Here is a 13,012-nt window from a genome sequence, read left to right on the forward strand (position 1 = left end):
ATGCTGTGACTGTTTCTATATCTGGCGATTTGTACTTCTTAATCCCTTCTACTTCTTCAACCACCATTCCAATGACCCTCCTATCTGGCGACCATCAGTGTGTTTTCTGTGTCTGTGAGTTTGTTCCTGTTTTGTTTATTTTGTTGTTTAGATTCTACATACGAGTGAAATCATGTGATACTTGTCTTTCTTTGTCTGACCTATTTCACTTAGCATAATTTTTTAAGTCTCTGATGTCAGCTTATTTTGGGGTCATTTGCTTACTATTTTCTATTTAAACTGTTTTATTCACACAAAATAGTTTCTTATTAGCTTGTAACCACTTTTCTATTTATGTTGTTAAAATGAAGAAGAAAATCCCCTCACCGTTTCAAGAAATTTTTCGGAGAATTTTATACCAATTTCTGCAAATGCTTCTTCATTGAACTGGATGGCATTGCTGTGGGTATAATGCTGAGCCTTTTTTCTATACTGTATTTTATGTTTAACTTTTAGTATTCAAATGATGGTTCAGCATTATCTTACCATTTCATATTATGAATAATATTCTGGCCTGAGGGTTGAGTGAGAGTGTCAGGCAGAGGATGATAATTATTATTAGTTTAACAGTCTGCTTTTTCATGATATATTCAATTTCTAGAAATGTAAATAGAAATGCTGTGCTTGAGAATATAAAAAGATAATTGAACCCAAACATAACGATGTTTTCTGTCCACATAATCGTTATCTTGTGCTCTGAGCCAGTTTTAAATTTACAGCACCTCTGAAAGCTCTGTATGATTAGGTTTTCTAATTATCACATTTATCACAGGTGGGAGAAATCAGCTTGACCTCAGTTGTTTTAGATTCACCAACATCTACTAGGATTGAATTGGACGAGTTTACTTAAATAAACAGCTTTATTTGTAAAAATACTTTCATTTGCATTTAAATCTCCACATGGGATACAATAGCTTCAAAGATTATTTCTCAGGAACAGCCAGCCATAGAATACGGTGTGGGCTTTTTTTATATCAGTTATTTGTGCCTTCTCAGCAGTTGGTAATTATAGGAGGAGGGAGGTGAGTGGAGGTGGTAGAGGGGGTAGGGGGATTAATGGTGATGGAAAAAAATTAAATAACATACCAAAAAAATTAAAAATTACAGGAAAAAATTATTTCTACCTTCTATATTTTGTTTCTTTTTGAAATAATGAAAGTTGCCCAATCAGATAATATAGCTCAGCCAATTTCACATGCTCATCAGAGACGTGTGTGTTGTACTTACATAAAATGTAGACACTATTGAATAAAGACAGTGTTATGATTTTCAGTGTTTTACTGTAGTGAAAGCATTGCAGTCTTCTTTAACTGAACTGTACTTGACATATCTGTAACCTTAATAATACCACTGCCACACCCTGGCAGTAGATTGCCTTTTGCTGATGTCAGTTTATTTTGAACATAATGCCCCTCTGAAATAAAAGTGCTTATTTAAATACCCATATAACCTCATTCTTTGTCAACATCACTTGTCAACATCACGATTTCTCTTGTCTGTCCTGGCCAGGTATGTGGTAGTTCTGACTTCTGTGGTTTTCCCTTTTCTGCTCTCAGCTATCCCTGCCATTTCTCTTGTTCTGTTTCATTTCCCCACTAAGCACCTTGCCCTGTTTAGGTTTTACCTCCTAATGAGAACTGCTTTTTCCTTCTGAAGCAGATCTCTCAAAACCATAATGTGGACTGGCTCTTCAGCCCCAGTCAGCTGTTTTTATTTTTGTGGATCAAGAATTCTTTTTTCCCTATACATTGTCTTTTAACAACAAAACTATTATTTTTAATGTATGGTCTCAGTAATTTTGTTGATAATTTGACTTCCATATGATTGAGTTGGTATTATTTTTTTCTTATATTATACGTTTTCAGGGCTATATTAATGGCTATTTCTTGCCTTTTGATTAAACAAATTACAAGTGATTGATCTTCCAAAGATAGGCAGTTTAACACAGAATGATATCTTTATGTTTCAGTGTGCACCTTGGTAAATAGCTATTTTAGCATATTCTATCTATAAATTTATATTTTACAATATAAATATAAATAGCTATTTTTAAGCAAGAATGTTATTAGTTTCCCATTCTATGATAGTTATATAAATTAATAATACTGTGTTTTATTTATAGAACCTCACTTTTAAAATGCACTAAACCATTACCTTTTTAGAATAGTTTATTATTTACAATCAATAAGTTAAGAATTGTCATAGAAAGCTAATGTTTCTAAACATACATATTTTAAAGGATGGCATGAACACTTTGTGTATACAAAGAATATATGTTTAGGGCAAGGGAATACAAGTTACTGCTAGGAGAGAATTATTTTAAAATAAAAGAATATATTGAAAACCTCCCTACATATACCATTATGTTAGGAAGGTGTAGGAATAAGTTGCTCTAATATTGTGTTTTTTATTTTTTTTAATTAAAACATTTTAATTGGCATATGTATGGCCGTCTGTGCTACATAGTATAGTGTTTACATATGTAACCACTACTACATAATAGTTTATCGCCTCAAATTTATATCTTTTATATTTATTTATTTGATCTATAATATTGTGTTTTTCTAATAGATCTGTTGAATTTATGAGGAGTATATTTTTCAGTATGCTTATTTTTGCAATAAATATATCGGGGTACTTATTATCAGTGAGACAAAATTGCCTGAGTCAACATGATACCCCTATTACATAAATTTCAGATCTGAAAGTCATGTGAATATTCAAAGGTACTGAATAAAGTAAAAGGAATTGTTTTAACATGCAGAAATAAATACCTGTAGTACATTTAATCTTCTTGAAAGACCCTGATATAATGGGCACCTTTTATATTCCTCAGCTTTAACTGAGATATAATTGACATATAACATTGTATAAGTTTACAGCATACAACATGTTGATTTGATGCACTAACATACTGCAAAATGATTACCACCATAGCACTAGCTAACACCTGCATCGCATCATATAACTACCATTTCTTTTTGTGGTGAGAACATTTAAGGTCAGTTAGCAACTTTCAAGTATATAGACTTTCAAGTATAAAGACTTTCAGTATCATTTACTATAGTCACCATGCTGTATATTAGGTCCCCAGAACTTTTTCATCTTTTAACTGAAGGTTTGTATTCTGATACCAACATCCCTTGGATTTTATCCACTTGTTATCCCTTTGTAACCACCATTTTACTCTCTGTTTCTATGAGTTTGGCTTTTTTAGATCCCACATACAAGTGATATCATACAGTATTTGGCTTTCTCTGTCTGACTTATTTCACTTCATGTAATGCCCTCAAGGTCCATCTCCGTGGTCACAAATGACAGGACTTCCTTATTTCTCATGGCTGAATAATATTCATATGTGTGTAATATATACACATACATATCACAGAATGCGCATCTTTAAAATTTTTTGTCAGTCTGATAAAAAGGATATCCTTGCTTAAGGTGGTATCCTGAGAGTCTACCCTATATGTAGCACTGCACTATAGGCTGTTTGAAGTTAGCGTGTTGTTTTCTTTGAATAAGTTTTATTCTAACAATAGATCTGACTATATAGGTGTAGAGAATAAGAGAAGATTGGTGTTTTTAATATATATTTAAATACAATTTTAAATCATGTTGTAGGCTTTACTCATCAGTCTTAAGTATGGCTGTTTTATGTGGCAATTGGGAGATGCTGATACATGTTTTCAGATTCATAGTATGGAAAATAAAATGAGCTTCATAGTACACACAAAACAGGTAAGCTATTAATTATTCTGGACTTCTAATAATGAACTACTATATTAGTAAAATTATTTTTTATAAAATGACAACCCATCTTCTAGGAAAACTGTTAATAGGACATGAAATTAAAATATTTAAGACCCAGGAGAAAAAGCAGGCCTTTCCCGAGCAAACAAAGTCTGGCCAGTATTGCTTATCTCTCTAACAAAGTGTTAGGCAGTCCTTCCCTGTTCTTGACTCGTGTCCTGTGTGAGCCCCTAGTTGCATGCAGCATGTTGTTTCTTAAATCCCTTCAAAAGCCTGAGGAAATGCTCTGTTCTTGACAAGCTGCCTCCTGATAAGAAAGTTCCTTTTCAAATAGCTAGAGAATTGCCCACTGTCATGTATGTTATTTACTCATCTGACATGTTTCATATTTATTGTCAACATGTTTGACTTTGTAGGCTGGCCTCGTGGTAAAACTGCTAATGAAGCTGAATGGACAACTGATGCCTCCCGAAAGGAATTCTTGAGAGGAAAGCAGCTGATACTTAGGCCACCACATTTTGTGATACAGACTTTTTTCCATGAAAGATTTCTTAAACTATCACTTTTAACAAGGCACTTAGTCTCTTGTAATATATATGTATACTGTTACATTGTACAGAATCTGTACTTATGTTTGGTGTGTAATATACCAATTACTTTTATATGATATCGTCATAAGCTATTCTAATTTTTCAAAGAAATGAACACAAAAAGTGTAGATTGATAGTCTACATAATGTTAGACAAAATTGTGAGCTTTATAAAAAGTTATTTTTGGTAAATGGTAAAGAATTTAGAGTGGAATGTGATGAAATTAAAAAACATATAGCTTTGCTATAACTTTGTGTGTCATTTCAAAACATACTTGAAAGTCAACATACTTTTAATAAAGACATGTATTTTCTACTTAAGCCATAAATAACACTTAAACATTTTTCTGTAATCTGTGAACATTTCTCAGCATGTTTTTTAAAGACTTGGCTAAAATGGATCTAGGAAGCTTTATAATTCCTTTTTTTTTTTTTAACTTTATTTTTATTGTTGACACTATTACAGATGTCTCCATTTTCCTCCTTTGCCCACCTATATCCAACACTCACCCCTCTACCCTTCCCTCTGGCCATCACCACACTGCTGTCTGTATCTATGGGTGATGCATATATGTTCTTTGGCTGATCCCTTCACCTTCTTCCATCCAGGATCCTCCTTTCCCTTTCCCCTCCAACATTTGTCAGTCTGTTCCATGTATCCCTGCCTCTGTTTCTATTTTGTTAGTCAGTTTATTCTGTTCATTAGATTCTACATATAAGTGAGATCATATGGTATTTGTATTTTACTGACTGGCTTCTTGAACCCCCTGCAGCATAATTACCTAGGTACCTTCTTAAAAATGAAAATTTCAGAGACTAAATGAATCCATTACTCTTAGGGCCTGGGAATCTTTTCTTAATTTTGGTTTTTAGTCGAAATAATTCCAGACCCAAATATGAATTTGGATTATTAAAGTAAATTACACAAAGATGCCTGGTATACAGGCACATATGTACACAGATTAAATGACAATCTCTAGATATTCATAGTTGCATTTATTAAGCACATGTATTTTTACGGGTTGGCTTAATGATAATCACCAAATACCAAGTTGCTTCATTTAGGGAGTACTGATATCATAGATGAGGAGCTAACTTGATTAATATGCTATTTAAGAAGCTTAGAAACTAGTCTTTCCAAGGTAATAGACTGATGTGTTCTAAGTTCAGAGATACATAGTCATATTTAAAGTTATCCTGCATATTGCAGGATTTATATATATCATCTACTCTTCACATTAACTTCTGTTTATCTGAGCCTTATTACAATTAATGTTACATAGTTAAGTAAGTTTAATGATAAGGCCTGATTTAATTCTGTGCTAAGCACTTTTTTAAAAGATTTCATCATTTGTTCTTAGAGAAAGGGAGCGAAAAAGAGGAGAGAAACATCAATGTAAGAGAGAAACATCAATTAATTACCTGTCATACACCCCTACTGGGGACAAACCCACAACCCAGGCATGTGCCCTGAGAAGGAATTGAACCAGTGACCTTTTGCCTTGCAGGACAATGCCCAGCCAACTGAGCCACACCGATCCAGGTGGTGCTAAGCACTTTTGATTCTACATAGACAATTCCCTGGTACAATTTCATCCATTCCAATGGTCTCAACTGTTAGTAAAATCCCTGTTGACTCAAATAGAAAACTTCAGCCTCAACCTCACTTCTGAACTCTAGATCTGAGTTTCCGATTTCCTGCTATTCTAGCTCCACCTAAATGGCCTACATAAGGAACTTCAGTTTCATCACAGCTGGAAACAGAATTGTTTTGTTTGCTTCATTCTGTCTCTACATTTGTATCCTGTGATTGGTTAATGCCCATTATCAAATTGTGTCCAGTTGCTTAGTCTAGAAATCTTGGAGTAGTCTTCAACTTTACCCTCTTTAATAACCCTACATCACGGGTAGCAAACACAAGGCCTGGGGGGCTGAACTCAGCCCTCCACCTTGTTTCATCTGGCCCAGCACCTTGTTTCTACCCAGTGGCAGTGCTGAGAGCTCTCGCTTTACTGTTAAGGAGTAGTTAACATTTATACAGTCCTAAAATTACATTCGGCCCTTTGAAGGCAACCATGAGGTTGATGTGGCCCCTGGTGAAAATGAGTTTGACACCCCTGCCCTACATTGAGTTCTGTCCAGTGTCTTGTCAGTCCTATCTCGTTCCCTTCCTCCCTGTTTGCATGCCAGGCACCCTAGTTCAAGTCTTCACCATCTAATCTAGGCTCATTGTAGCTTCTTCCCCTGACTCGAGCTCTACACCCTGCTCACCTCTCTGTCACACTGGTGCCAACCTTTCTCAGAGATCTGATTATTTCATACCCTTTGAAAACCTTCACTATATGTGAATTAAACTCCAATGTCTTATTATTGAATTCAGGGCCCTTAATACTCTCACACACCTGCCTATCCAGATTAATGTCTAATCACTTCGCTCACACCCCATCCCATGCTCCTTCCTACCCAGTGTTTTCTAACCCTGGCTCTGCAGTCACATGGGGAGTTTGAGTACTTTATGACTTAATAATTTCAGGGTGCAGCCAAAGCATTATTTTAGAATATCCCATGGGATTTTGATGTATATCTTAGGGTTTAGAATTGCTGTAGTAATTGGTTTTAATGAGGAGTTAGCTGACTGCTTTTTCTTAAATAGAGTGTGGTGAGGATGCAAGGATACCACATTAAACAAATTTCTGCTCCATAGAATACAATGTACCCTCTTGGAGTTGTACAGTTTCCCTTCCCTGTAGTGAAGGGAAGACTATTAGAGTAGCGTGGCTATGAAAGACTTAAAAATATATAGCATTAAAAAGTCAATTTTAAAAAATCGAGTATTGATAAAAAAATGATTCATCACCTACCAGTCAGACCATAACAAACCAAAAATAGTAAGAGGGAAATGCAAATAGTTTTTAATGAATGCCTAGGATTGGCCGGGCATTATATGTGCACTGAGGATAAAAGATACTATTTTCCTTTTCATCATTCTTTCAGTAAATTTGAGTGCTTTTTATGTGCCAAGGATCCAGTGGTAAGGGAAACAAAGTCCCTGCTGTCAGTGAGCAAAGTGTAATGAGGGAGCTCATAAATACTCATGGAAGTATATATGTATAAACTAGTAAGGGTGATGAAAGAAAAATTAAATGTACTATCTAACCATAAAAAAGAAAAAAAATGGAAACTTGACCTGGTCTTAGAGATCAGGAGAGGCTTCCTTCCCCAAGCAAGTGTTGCTTGAGCTGGCATCTGAGGGGTAAGCAGGACTGAATGATGGGAAGGCAACAGGGAGGGGGAAGAGACATGAGGTGAGATGTTTGGGTCCCAAGGATGGTCCTGGAGAATTGATGAGGGGGATTACAGTTTTCTCATTTTTAGTGAAGAAGTGAAATTAAACAAATTTTAGTCTAAATCACAACAAATGAATTTCCATTGAAGTAAAACCAGAACAGCTAACACCGCACATGATAAATGTATTAGAGAACAACTCACTGAAGAATCAAATCTTACAAGATTAAAAGTTGCCAGAATTGACCCTAGAAAAACTAAACTTGATAGAAATATTTAACAAACTGCCCACAAGTTCTTGACCAAATAGAATTTCATCGATAAAATTTAGATTTTAATTTGATCGTGAGGAACTCAATGGCAAAAGCTGTAATTGGAAGAATTTGATATGTGCAAAAAAACTGATGAATCCATTCCTTGCTTTATAATTTAATAGGAAAAAAACCACAATGATTTCAGTAAAATAAAAATGGGGAAAAAATGGAAATTGTTTTTGCTATACTATATAAAACTGATAAAAAATTAATTAGGCCCCGGCCGGTGTGGCTCAGTTGGTTGGAGTGTCATCCTGTAACCCAAGGGTTGCAGGTTCGATTCCCAGTCAGGCACATACCTAGGTTGCACATTCAATCCCTGTTCAGGTGTGTGCAATCCCCGATCTGGGCATGTGTGAGAGGCAAATGATTGAGGTTTCTCTCCCTCTCTCTTCTAAAAGCAATGAAAAAATGTCCTCAAGGGAGGGGGAAAAAAATTAAATTGGTTTTAGTGCATGCAAAAAGAAACTTTCAAAAAATCCATTTGTGATGGTATGATTCTCATTTTAACATTTGTACACATAAAGTCAGAATGCCTCTAGGTCATCTCTGGTATCTGAAGAAGCACATACAGACTAAAAAGGCTTTAAAGGAAAAGATGGATAAGTCCTGAGGATTCTTAGCCACTGAGTGCTTGAGGCAAAGAAATACCTTTCAGATATTTTAGGTATGGGTGAGAAAAGTAATTTCAATACATTGTGCTAATTTCTATGATGAAGGAAGTGCTGGTTGGTCAGGATTCATTGCAATGGCACCAAGGATGGGTGGGAAATTAGGGACTTCTTCCCCAACAGTTAAGTAATAATCATAGCTAACACTTAAAACTGCTTACTAGGTGCCTGGCATTGTTTGAAGTACTTGTAGATATATGAATTGATTTAATCCTCACAACAATCCCTGTGAGGCAGATACTACTATCCCCACTGCACAGATGAAACAGTTAAGTTACTTCACAAAGAGACATAGCTAATACGTGGTAAAACAGATTCATATCCAGGCCTGACTCCAGAGTATAAGTGAATCAGAAACTTGATGTCTAGGTGTAATAAAACATAAGATATTTGTCTTCTATTTTTAAAAAAGCTAAGGAGCCAAACTTCCTCACACAGTGATGCTAATCTTTTCATTTTCTTTTATTGTCTAACTGAACACAATGGTGTGTGGAAAGGTTATGTTAACTTGTTTAAGGTTGAAGCAGTAAGTGGTAGGGTCAGAATTCAAAGTCTGGCAGTTTGGCTTTTGAATTCAGACACTAATCAGGTAAGGGCGAGAACTGGAGTCTTTGGGACTTCACTAGCTCAGATATGTGTGTTGAAAGATCATGTTGGGCTAGTGCACAGAAGAAGGGCTGGAAGGGGTCTGAGTAAGTAGGTAGAAGACAATGGATAGATTGAGAGTAACAGAGAAAGAGAGCAGAGTGAGAAGCAAGCCAAAGAATGCCAGCATTTGAGATATGGACAAAGGTAGAGCAATCCCCATCATCTTGGTAGGCAAGTGGTATCAGTATGAAAAAGAAATAGCTCAGTATCATCCTGAAATATATGGAATATATTTCATATAGGCAAAAATTAAAAAATGTTTATTTTTTAAGATTTTTTTTATTTTTATTTTTAGAGAGAGGTGAAGGGAAGGAGAAAGAGAGGGAGAGAAACATCAATGCATAGCTGCCTCTCACATGCCCCACACTGGGGGCCTGGCCCAAAACCCAGGCATTGTGCCCTGACTGGGAATCAATCCAGCAACCCTTTGGTTTGCAGCCTGCACTCAATCCACTGAGCTACACCATCCAGGGCTAAAAGATGTCTGATATCACTAGAGAAATCCAACACATTTTAGTAGCAGAGAACACATTCATTTATGGATATTTGAAAAACAACTATCACCCAGGCTGGCATGGCTCAGTGGGTTGGGCACAGGCTTGTGAACCAAGAGGTTGCTGGTTTGATTCCCAATCAGAGCACATGCCTGGCTTGCGGGCCAGGTCCTGGGTTGCCTCTCAACTGAGCCATATTTCTCTCACACTGATGTATTTCTCCCTCTCCTTTTCCCTCTCTTCCTCCTTTCTAAAAATAAAAAAATAAAATCTTTTTAAAAAACCCAACAGCTATCATGAAAGATAGGTGTTTAAAATGCCTTTTATCCCTGACTGGTGTAGCTTTGTTGGTTGAGCATTGTCCCACAAAGTAAAAGTCACCAATTCAATTCCTGGTCAGGACACATGCCTGGGTTGTGGGTTCAGCACCTGGTCAGGGCACTTACAGGCAACCGATTGATATTTCTCCCTCACACTGATGTTTCTCTCCCTTTCTCCTTTCCCCTCTCTCTAAAAATAATTAATTAATTAATTAAATGTCTTTTAAATGTATACAGTAAAATGGAAAGATAAAGAATTGGAATTTAGAACAACTGGAACTCATACATAGCCAGTAGTAATGCAAAGTGGCACAACCATTTTGGAAAACAGTTCAGTGAAGATTTTGTCTAAATTTTTTTTTTCCACGTTTTTCCTATGTGCTTCCTTGTGGGTAGTAGTCAGTGTGGGTTAGACCGGGGTAAATAATTGCCTCTTTAAGGGTAAAACAAATGAATGCTACAAAAATGTATGTTTAAGGGAATTCAATGGTACCACTACTCTGTAATTTGAAATAATTTTATAATTGTAAAGATAGAAGATATATTGATAAGTATATAAAATTGTAAATATGTAAAGAAAAAAAAAGAAAACAGTTCAGTAGTTTCTTATAAGTTAAATATACACCTACTTCAGGACCAAGTAATTCCACTCCTAGATATATATCCAAAAGACAAAAAGTAATGTTCACACAAAAATCACTGTGCAAATATTTATAGGATACATTTTCTACAAATCAAATGTCCTTCAGGGGTGAGTGAATAAACAAGCTCAAGTACATCCATACAATAGAATTCTACTCAGCAACAACAACAACAAAATAAGCTACTGATGAACAATATGTATAAATTTCAAATGTATCATACTAACTGAAAAAAAGCCAGGCTCAAAAGTTCACATACCATGGTATTCCATTTCCATTTTGATGGCATTCTGGAAAAGGCAAAACTACAGAGTTAGAAAGCAAAGAGTGGTTATCAGAGGTTAAAAAGTGGGGTGAGGGTATGTGGGAATATAAAGGGGCAGCTTATGCACTGTTTATAAAAAAATCATGCACTGATGTTTTTCTCCTTCCTTTCCCCTCTCTCTAAAAATAAATAAATAAAATATTTTTAAAAAGAGAAATGTATACTTGAAAACTATATGATATTATTAACCAATGTCACCCCAATAAATTTAATAAAAATTAAAAAGCTGAAAATTAAAAAATATATATACCTTGTATTAGGATACAATAACATATGCTTTGGTAACAAACTGCAAAAAAAAAAGTTGGATTTTTAATTAATTTTATTTGAACTTCGGCTTGTGAAGTTATTTACTATTTAAAAATACATGGATGGCCTTGGCCAGTGTGACTCAATTGATTGGAGCATCATCCTGTAAACTGAAAGGTCGCAGGTTCGATTCCCAGCCAGGGCACATGCCTAGGTTGGGGGTTAGATTCCTCAGCAGCTATGCATACGAGAGGCAACCGAGCAATGTTTTTCACATCTGTTTCTCTCTATCTCTCTCTTCCTCCCTTCCCCTCTTTCTAAAATCAATAAGCATTTCCTTGGGTGAGGATAAAAAAATTTTTTTAATAAAATATATGGATGTTCACAGACTACATATTATTTTATGTTGCATTACAGTTTTAAAACAGGATTTTACTAAACACTATAAAGTTAATAGCTGTTTCCCCTTCTTTGTAGTTATCATCAGTCATGAAATGAATGTTAAAATATTTCATATTCGCATTATATAAATGAGGAAGGATACAGAAACAGAACTTTTCCAAAATGGATCAGATAAACACTGATATAGGAGTTATCAGGACAAAACATTACTGGAGCTTATTTTGAAGTTAAGAGTAAATTTTGAGACAATTCTTAGGTAAGGATAATCCCAATCTGCTTCTACCTAATGCAGAGTTTAAATCACAAATCAGAAACTTAGTATTTAAACTCCCTAAAAGAAAGGGAGGAGGGATAGGAAAACCATCTAAATTGTGAGAAAATAAATTTCTATTGGTTAAGACCAAAAAATAAAAATACCTCTATTCCAAAGACCAATGTTAATATAAATTGCCAGGTTGAAATTAAGCTTTTTTTAATCTCTATGCTGAGCAAAGAAGGTAAAAGGCAGCAGCTTTTAATGCCCTCAGCAACCACCCCCCATACACTTCTGGAACATTAGCAAATTATCTGTATTTCCAACAGTATTCTATCAGAACAAAACTAGACACATAGATCAATGGAATTGAATAGACTTCCCAGAAATAAACCCTCACATGTATAGTCAATTCACTTATGATAAACAAGCCAAGACTTATGCAATGGAGAAAGGATAATGTCTTCAATCAATGGTGTTGGAAAAACTGGACAGCCACCTACCTGCAAAAGAATGAAACTGAACAACTACCTAACATCATACACAAAATTAACTCAAATAAATTAAAGACATGAAGATAATACCTGAGACCCTAGAAATTGTAAGTGAAAAAGAGGGGGTAAGTTCCTTGACGTCAATCTTGGCAATGATCTTTTGGATTTGACACCAAAAGCAAACACAAACAAGTGAGACTACATCAAACTGAAAAGTTTCTTCACAGCAAAGAAAACAATCAAGAAAATGAAAAGGCAACCCCAAAAACTTGCTGAGTGGGAGAAAATATTTGCAAGTCTGTTTCCCCAAATAACCAAAATATATAAAGAACCTGTACAACTCAATAAGAAAAAAAGCCAATCTGATTTAAAAATTGGCAGAGGATCTGAATAGACATTTTTCCAAAGACATACAGATGGCTAACAGGTACATGAAAAGGTGCTCAACATCACTAATCAAGGAAATGCAAATCAAAACCACAATGAGACATCATCTCACACCTGTTAGAATGCCTATTATCGAAGACAAGAAATA

At 35.3% G+C, this 13,012-nt stretch overlaps 1 protein-coding gene across 6 annotated transcripts in view; it reads left to right on the forward strand.

The window, feature by feature from the left end:
• The window catches only part of KRIT1 (KRIT1 ankyrin repeat containing), a 37,425-nt gene extending 32,710 nt beyond the window's left edge, over positions 1 to 4,715 (forward strand). For all 6 annotated transcript variants that reach the window (XM_024577183.3, XM_024577179.4, XM_045185260.3 and 3 more), the window contains 2 exons: positions 3,664 to 3,780; positions 4,209 to 4,715. In XM_024577183.3, coding sequence (XP_024432951.1) covers positions 3,664 to 3,780; positions 4,209 to 4,277 — 186 coding nt within the window. In that variant the 3' untranslated portion in view covers positions 4,278 to 4,715. The remainder of the gene's footprint in view (positions 1 to 3,663; positions 3,781 to 4,208) is intronic.
• Positions 4,716 to 13,012: the final 8,297 nt, after the last annotated feature.

Source organism: Desmodus rotundus, chromosome 6 (genome assembly GCF_022682495.2).
Source record: "Desmodus rotundus isolate HL8 chromosome 6, HLdesRot8A.1, whole genome shotgun sequence".
Lineage (NCBI taxonomy): Eukaryota > Metazoa > Chordata > Mammalia > Chiroptera > Phyllostomidae > Desmodus > Desmodus rotundus.